This window comes from Schistocerca cancellata, chromosome 4 (genome assembly GCF_023864275.1).
Source record: "Schistocerca cancellata isolate TAMUIC-IGC-003103 chromosome 4, iqSchCanc2.1, whole genome shotgun sequence".
Lineage (NCBI taxonomy): Eukaryota > Metazoa > Arthropoda > Insecta > Orthoptera > Acrididae > Schistocerca > Schistocerca cancellata.
In genome coordinates this window covers 287,713,858-287,723,036 of record NC_064629.1, presented here as the reverse complement: position 1 = coordinate 287,723,036, position 9,179 = coordinate 287,713,858, and the positions used below count along the sequence as shown (strand labels likewise).

General features: G+C 38.7%; 1 protein-coding gene across 1 annotated transcript in view; it reads right to left on the bottom strand.

Moving 5' to 3' along the window:
* Positions 1-3,546: 3,546 nt before the first annotated feature.
* The window catches only part of LOC126183451 (uncharacterized), a 283,765-nt gene continuing 278,132 nt past the window's right edge, over positions 3,547-9,179 (bottom strand). Inside the window, exons 21-23 of the mRNA XM_049925445.1 lie at positions 5,847-7,463; positions 4,234-4,386; positions 3,547-4,133 (exon numbers count right to left, since the gene is read on the bottom strand). Coding sequence (XP_049781402.1) covers positions 3,979-4,133; positions 4,234-4,386; positions 5,847-7,463 — 1,925 coding nt within the window. The 3' untranslated portion in view covers positions 3,547-3,978. The remainder of the gene's footprint in view (positions 4,134-4,233; positions 4,387-5,846; positions 7,464-9,179) is intronic.

The window sequence follows — 9,179 nt, the reverse complement described above, 5'->3', positions numbered from 1 at the left end:
TTTCTTCCTGGTGCAGCCTCAGTGGCTCAGCCACTTCTTGTGCTGTTTACTTCCAGTTGTCCCTTTTAACTGGTTGCCCACCTATAAGTGTGCTTTACACTATTAAGGTCAAAATTACACTCGGCACCTTGCTTGGTTACCTTCCAACCAGGCCAACATCTTGTTTTGGCCACACAGACACCTCCCAGTATGACCTTGGGGCCGTTTTCATGCCAGGGTGTCTACGTGGACAAGAAAAAAAAATTCCTGGATTTTTCCCGGATAAAAACACAATTTCTCGTGGATGAAATTACGTATAAAGCGGGTGAAAATACATCCGTGTTAAGTAACAGTATGCTTTCTCTCGGAGCTGTAAAACTTATCAGTCCTTTGAATCGTAAAGGTCTTATACCGGCGGAGGACGTCCCAAGCATTTAGGAAACGAAATTCTGGAAAAACATTGCGTTTGGAAAGTTGTTTGATGCGAGACAATATGCACAAAGTTTATTTTCGTATTGCGAAAGTATATACACAAATTCCACAAATTACAGCACGGTAGGTTCCGAAACTCTAAAATAGAGATTGCATTGAGCGATGCACTTTTGTCAGCCAGTCATAGCTTGTGTCACGTGATCTCGCTAGCGAATGACGGCAGTTATTCAGAGCAGGAGGCCTACGAGAAAGACTGACCGCGGCGCGTACGTTACGAAGGTAGGCCGAGCTCGCTCAAATCAGCAAAGTGCGTTTCTACACCGGTTAACTCGTAAGCAGATGTGTATGTACGAACGAGAATTGCATCGTCTATTGGCATCCACTGTTATTAGCCCTAAAATGATAGGAAGTAAGTAGGCCTACTAACAGGCTCTAATTTGGCAATTAAAATCGTGCCAAAATGATTATCAGTTGCGTAGAAAAGTCGAGGTGTTCTGGCATGAAGAGACTTGTGACATTGCTCAGTAACACATTATGCACATTTTTTTGAAGGTCAATTACACTTTTTGCCATCGATTGCATATTTTTTTATCTATGAAAGAACAACATTAAATATGAAAACTAACTGGAAGCTCGGTATTTTTTTAGTGTGTGTTACATGTTAAGTCATATCAAATACAAATGTGCCGGTAAAATTTTAAATAGTGGCATAAATGACTTATCTTCTGGGCCCGACATTTTTAAAGTGGCTGATCCTCAAAGTGTTATGTTTTGAATGAGAGTTATAACGCCCTGTGATTTAAGAAATTCACTGCACTGTCTGAACATTCTCACACGTAACATAAATCATCTTGCACGGAAATTTACTTTGTAAGTAACGCATCTCAAGCTACTATTCGTAATATTTTCTGGTGATCTGTTAGAAATGTAAACAATTGTGACGTGACGCACATCGAATGCACATTAGTTGTTACGGACATACTGCATAATCTTCGACCTAAAGCCTTTGAAACTTTTCGGTGTCGGCAAAGTGGTCTGTGCATTGTGTAAATTACCCATTTCTATACAACTAAACTTTTATTTTGGTGTTATTCTCTGATTTATGTTTCATTGCTGCAGTATTATTCAACAGTAGTGGACTAAAGTTCTCTGGCAGCGTATCAGATCTTACATGTCAAACCTACAAAACTTTAACCGAAATCTAAAACAATGAAAAATCCCGGAATTCTAAAAAATTCCCGGGTTTTTCCCGGATGAAAAAATTCCCGGGTTTTTTCCGGATCTCCTGGGCCGTATACACCCTGAATGCACAAATACATGGGCGGTTCTGAGCTTACCCTATTGCATAATCTTTTTTTTAAAAAAAAAAAAAAAACACTGAATCAGGCACAAGTGATACTCACAGATACAAAAAGAAGCCCTTGCTATTGTGTAGGCGCACCAAAAATCCAATGTTTTTCTACATGGTTTTAAGTTTCATTTGATTACTGATCATAAACCACTGGATTCTCTTTACAATCCCTCAGAGAAAGCAACCGATCACCTGCAATGTTGGGCTCTGTTTTTGCCACTCTATGAAACTCATTTCCAACCCACAGTCCAACACGCTAATGCAGATGCTTTTTCTCGATTGCCAATTGGGCACAATCTGACTTGATTAGGATGAACTGTTGTGTTTCCATTTAGACGTTGATACCCAAACACTGGATGGTTTTCTCATTACCAGTTCTTAGATTCTGGCAGCTGTCACTGTGGCCGATCCGATCTTACATTAGGTTGTTCAGTTAGTCCACCATGGCTGGGCGAATAAACCACCGGGATGAGTGCCCAATCCTTTGCATAGTTAATATGCTCTCCACTACTGCCTCTCAGTTCTTGATAGTGTTACTGTTGGCTATTGAAGAGTCAGTGCCCAGGGTGGTGATTCCACCCCCATTGTAGCGGGATGTCATGTGACTTCTCCACCTCGACCATATGGGTGTTTCTCACATAAAACTGCTGGCTCGCCAGTGTGTGTTTTGGCCAGGTATTGACAATGAGACCACATGTTTTGTGACAGCCTGCCCACAGTGCACCACCCAAGTGACACAACAGGCCTCTCTTGCCCTGTGGCCTGGCGCCCAATGCCCCTGAGAGCATAGTCACACTGATTTCTTAAGTCCATTCTTAACTCCTTTTAGCTTGTAGTAGTGGATGCTTTCTCAAAATTTTCGTATGTGGTCTGTTTCACATCCACATCCAAGAGCCTCTCAAAGACTTTTTCCTCTTGTAGAAAAAAAATTCATCGTATGGTTGCTGCTCCAGTCAAGTACAAAATTTTAAAGATTTTTTTTCCTTAGAAGGATTGTCATATACACTTGTGACAGACAACAGCCCACAATTTGTGTCTAAAGATTTTTGTACAAAGAGTGGCATCTGGCATGTTATGACCCGTCCAATGGATAGGTGAAGGAGCTGGGCCACATGTTATACTACAGCACACCACCTGGTGCAGTAGTCATTATCTATTGATGAAGACATGGGCAGTTGCACAATGAACAGTTTTTTTTTCATGGGGGAAGGAGCGTTGTAACCATATAATGCGAGCACACACAATCAAACAGCTCACTATACAAGTTGCTCCGCAGCCGGCCTAGAGACGTCGTCTCATATCCTGGATAGACGGTGCAGCAAGTGCTGTACCATGTGGACAACAGCCCAATATAAGCCTGGCGCTTCGGGCTCTTGGCCTCACTTATGTTTACTTGCTTATTGTATGCTTACCTACAAGATTGTAAACTGATGTGTTCTATAGTTATAAGACTTTGTACTGTTCCATAATTCATTAAGTGTTATTGTGACCTTTTCATTTGGAAGCAGAATAAAACTTGGTTGGCATTTCTTCTGACATTGTGTCTGTACAACATTACAACAGACATCAATGTAACTACAGATGGCTGATATATATCTGTTTTTTCTTCTTTAAAAAGGTGCCTGTAGGTCTCATCCGTTCGGTTTTCGGAATCTCAGCAAGGTCAAAGACCACCCACCCACCCACACACACACACACACACACACACACTCTCTCTCTCTCTCTCTCTCTCAACAAATCACGTATTTCATCTTACTTTCATGATATTAATATAACTTCTCACATTTCAGTCAAGGTTTAATGGTTTGCTAATGTAGTCTAACATGTATCAAGCAAGCTAATTTTCAGCTGAAAATACAGATTTACATTTACACTTAGAACACTCATTGTCTACCAAAATAACACTGTAGTCATTGCACTGAAAGTATAAGTAACACAAATTTGGTATCATTCTTCATTAAAGTATTTTCTCCCAACTATTTGGAAATCTAATCTTCTACAGAGGAAAAACAATAATATATATTAATTCACAAATGAAATTAAAATATAACAAAATAAATAAAGGTAAGTTTAATGTATTTACAAAAATGAATATCCTATAGTATGGTACGAAATTACAGAATGTACAATAAGGCAGAATCATGAAATATGTTCTGCAGGTCCCTGAGCATATGAATAATCATTCCTAACTCAAGAATGTTATTTAAAATAAAATGTTATTTAGAGTCTGAGATATTTTTTGTTGACTGCACACTGTCTTGTTTCGTCAGACCATTAACAAGATTAAGTATTTTTATAATTTTCTTCATACGCCGTTGAATATCTGTAGGTTTCATCTTCTCACTTTCATCCATACATTTAGATTCTAGGTCTGAAAAAAAAAAAAAAATATTTCAAACAATGTATTATGTTAAATTATAAAATATGTCTTTCAATTTCATGAGATCAAGAAATATTAATCTTCTAGTCACCTTTCACTTGCTCTTCAGCAGCATCAAGCACTTGCATAAGTTTTTTGTGCTCCTCAGCAATGTGATATGCAAGATTTTTACGACACACGTCTGTTTCAATTAGTGCCTCAGGTTGTGGTCCTGTCGCTGGGACATGCTGATGACGTTCTGAATCTGCATCAGAAAAAAAAGTAGTAATACTCAGTGGAGGAGGAGGAGGAGGAGGAGGAGGAGGAAGTGAGAATGGAGGAGGTTTATAAATAGGTGGGGTATGAGGCAGGCGTCACAACACTTCAATACATGTTGGCTCTACATAAACCACTACTCAGTGAATGTAGTTCACAAACTTACTTTTTTATTTCAATGATGTGCATGGAAAAATAATCCCCTGTATGTTGCATATGTAGCCTAAATTGTGAAATTTAATTAAGATACATGTATATAATTTATGTAGTTGGATGCCCTCACAACTATCTTGGAAGCACATGTACAGAATTTGTCATCTAGCACTTGTATTACACTTTGCTTAAAGAATACTTTATTCTTTTCCACTTTTAAGAGATTCTGAAATCTGTTGGCCAAGCAAGAGTATCAAAAATGAATATTATATTACATGTATTCTAAGTACTATGGAAAGTAGGTTACAGTTAAAACTGTAACCAATTTCTGGTTAACAGAGTAAGAGCTACCATTCACATTGTAGAATCTCTACAAATCTGTGTCCTACATATTAAAATAATTACTAAGTGAAATGTCATTAGCCAGCTATTTTCGAATTATAATTTTAACAAGCAAATAAATGTATACAACCAGACACAGTATTTCTCTTTAGTTAATATTTATAGTTTTGTAGCTGTTGTATGCTTCCTTTACTAATGAATTGTTTTTGATGTTTTGTTTTTGTGTTATGCTATCCCTATTGTGACAATGTTAAGAATTGCACCATTCACCTTATGTTATTTAGAGAAATTACAGAAAACCTAAACATGGGCAGCCCGAGTGCAGCTCAGTTCATAACTGTTTAAAACATTGCCTTCTCGCATATTAACAGTGGAAATTTCACAACAGATTAAAACCATGTGCCAAACCAGCATTTCAATTCTGAAGCTCATATTTTGCATCCAATGCTTTTTCTGACAGCTATCCAGGCACAACACGTGCATTGCCCTCAAAGCTTCAATTCTGCCAGTACCCAACTCTTATTTTCCACAGTTCATGGAAGGTCTCCCACATATCTTGCAGTGGTGAGGGCCGGTCACAAGTTGTGCCAGGTAGTTCAATCAGTAAGAGCACTGTCTGAAAAAGTCAAGGTTTGAGGTTCAAGATCCTCTTCAACACACAGTTTTAATCGGTGAGGAACCTCAAAACAGTCACACTCTCCTGGTGAGTTAAATATTCATCCTTTAAATTAAAATTCATTTCAGCTAGCTGTCCAGGATGAAGACATCTCTCTGGTCAGTGCAACATTTTAAGTTACTTTCTTATTATAGAAGCTGAAAACTGAGGGATATGCAGTATTAACAAAGAGACCAACAAGTGATGGCCTACAGATGAAATAGTGCTTTGGCCGAGGCAAAGTAATACATCAACCTGCCACAGAAAAAACACTATTCAGAAAGATTCTGAAAACTTACCTGAACTGCAGAGGCTCTCTTCCATGCTATCTGCCAACTGCAGTATCTGAGCAGCATCCATTGGCAGCTGCAAGTCGGACGTTTCAGACGATTTTACTCTGTCATGGACAGGCTCTACGTCTCGTAAAACCAAATCCTCAAAGATTACGGGAGCTGCATTTATATTCACTGGGTTCATTTCTTTAATACACTGATCATCAGTCCGACTCAAAATATTTGAAACAATTGCATCTCTAGCATTATCCATAACTGCTTCATATTGTACAGTACCGTAATTATTTACAGACACTTTATTTCCTCTCGGAGAAGCTAGATGTGGAAGAGGTCCTAATGGGTTACTATTGTTCCGCACTAGCTCCAGTCCGGAGGGACCACAACTGTCAGACTCTATGCTGTGAACTGTCTCTTCCAGCATGGCCAATTCCGATTCGAAATCTGGATCGCTACTTAAATTTTCTTGGCACGAAACTGATTCTGATCCAGTTTTTAATGCATTTAATATACGATCAAAAGAATCTGGTGAGTCATTTCCTGCATCATCCACATTTTCATTTACAATTTCTGTTTGAACATTGTTCAATCCAGACAAGTCAGTATTGATACTGGTGTAAGAATCCTGCTCTCTGCATTGTGATTCAGAACCTGTATTAGCACTTTTTTTCGTATTGTGAGAACCTTCTCTCAACAAAGTGTTTTCACAAGATGCCTTGTCTTTAAGAAGCGTATCTGTAGTTCCATCATTGTGATTCTTTATACTCTGTTGAGTTGTTTCAAATTTTCTCTGTGGTACGGACTTTGTAACACCCTGCTCCTTTATTTCTTTCGCAGTCACGTTAAGTTGGGTCTTACGAATCTGAACACCAGCTTTATTCCTTACTACCTGCATTGTCCCATCATGTATATCTTTCATTGCATGCACAAGACTATCATGTTTCTTCTTTGCACACTCACTTCTTCCCACATGAAAAGCTGCATCGGATTCATTCCTATCTGACTGCACTGGTTCATCAATGTCACTCCATTTATTCTGCAATGTTGGTTTGTCATTTCTTGCCTGCAACACCACAACAGATTTTCCTTTTTCTGTTTCCATAGAAACACCAGGTACATTCTCTACCAACTGTACAGTTATTTTGGGGTCAGTTTTTATTGTTCTCACTCTCATTCCACGTTCACTACTCAGTACTTGCTGAGCTGTACTGCATTCATCCACTCCTATTTGGACACTTGTGCCCATTTTCTGTTCTACCAATGTCAACGGTCTGCTAACAGAGGTAGATTTAGTCTCTGTTTCTAGCAGAGTGCAATTATTGCCCATATCAAGACTACTGATGGCAGTACATTTTTTATCTTCTGTTTTTTTAATCAGACCAGCAGAGCTTTTGTCATGTGTTTTGGCTTTATCAACCTGTTTCAAATCTTCTGACACTGAACATTCTTCCCTGTCTGGATTGCATTTTTCAGCCGAATGGCTACAATTTTCTGAAAGATCTTTATTTTCACCACATGTTTCACACAGACTTTTTAGTCCCACATTTTCACTCTTGCCATCACTCAAAAGTGGCTCCTCTTCTTCAGATAAGAAGTCCTGCACTGTCTGGCTGAGGACCTCATAATCTGCAACCAGAAATGATATATTATTACATGAAGAAATATAATATTTTGAACAACTGAAATTTGCTTGTAGAATGGTGAATCTGCAACAATTTGTGGCTTACTTCTTAAATAAATGAACCATATTTCTGTAACTCTTGACACTTCACATAGAAAAAGAAATCTAAATACTGTCAATATTTTTAACATGTAAAAGCAACTGTTTGTCCTTATACAGGAAAAGGAGGAGATGTCAGTGGTCTTGCCGATGGAAAACATAATAATCATCATTAAAAAAAACTTCTTGTCAAAATCTCCATTAAGCTTAATGAATTTGGGCCAGAAACAGTCAGGCTGTTTTTATTCCTTAGAAGACAGATTTGTTTTTGACTTTGTTGAATACATATTTAGAACAAAGATATCTTCGTCGTTTGAGAAAAATGTTTTTCATTCAAGCTATTCTTCAAGAATAGGACAGAGAAGAGTCGCATGGAGTCAAATCTTCGAAATAGGCTGGATGGGGAACTATCTTTCAGTGCAGTTCTAAATACTTTCACAATGGCTAGTATGTATGTTGATACATTTCACTTCTTTAATCTGCAGTTTTGATTGTAGTTTTATCTCTGGTATGTAAAAAGCTCTGTAGTCATAATATGTCAAGCAGTTAGCTTTCAGAGCTGAAGATAGAAACTGATTCTTTTGCTTATGTGACACAGCAGGCTCAAGAATAGCAGCAGATCACATTAAAATGACTACTGGTGGAGTGATGCCTTGATGGATGAGGAAACTGATATATTTTCAGTTGGTATGGATTCAGGCAAAGAGTAACCATCATCAATATACGGCTCTCAGGTCTGCCGCTGATTCACATGAAATCAACATCAGGTGGTGGTTATTAGTTAATGCTGGAAAGTAACAACTGCCAATGTACACACGGCATCTTCTTATGGAGGCCTGATCCAAAAAGCCACACGTGTGACCATGTTATTTCTAGATGGATGCTGGAAGTGTGTCTGGAGCTCCCTATTGGGAATGGAGTTGTCACATTCCATCCATGCTTCAGATCACTGATGCTGGTGCCAAGTATTGATGTGGCTGGAAATATTTATCTACTTCCTCTTCCCTTTCCATAATACTCACTTCAATTTTCTTCCCATTGTATAACCCTTCTATAAATCCCTTCCACCTTTCGACTTTCCCTTCTTTGCCTAGGAAGGCTCTTGATACTAATACAGCTACTTCTCTTTTCCCTTATGGTTTTAATTCTCCTCTATAGGGCCGTGCATGCTTTTAAAGCTTTGCACTCCCCTTCAGCTACTTCTGCTTCATTATTTTGCACGTTCTGTCAATACCACTTCTCTCTATCTTCAATGCATACAACCTATTTTCATGATTCTTGCACCAAGTGCCCACAGTGGTTAAATTGTGCTTTGTGCAAAATGCTACCAGGTGGCTTCCTCTTTCATGTCTTTTGCTCGGTCCATGTTGTCCCACAACTTTTTCTTTTCCTACAATTAAATTGAAGTCTCCCCCCCCCCCCCCCCAAAATCACAATTAAATGAACATCTCTGTTAACAAACTGAATAATTTCTGTCACCACATCACACTTTCTTTGAGCCAGCCTACAGAGTTAGTAGGCATACATATATTTTCAGTACCGTGATCAGTCTTGTATTTGTCTTGGCTGTGACTAGGTGTTCACTATGCTTTGTGCTGCTCTTCCTGCTACCCTTCTTCACT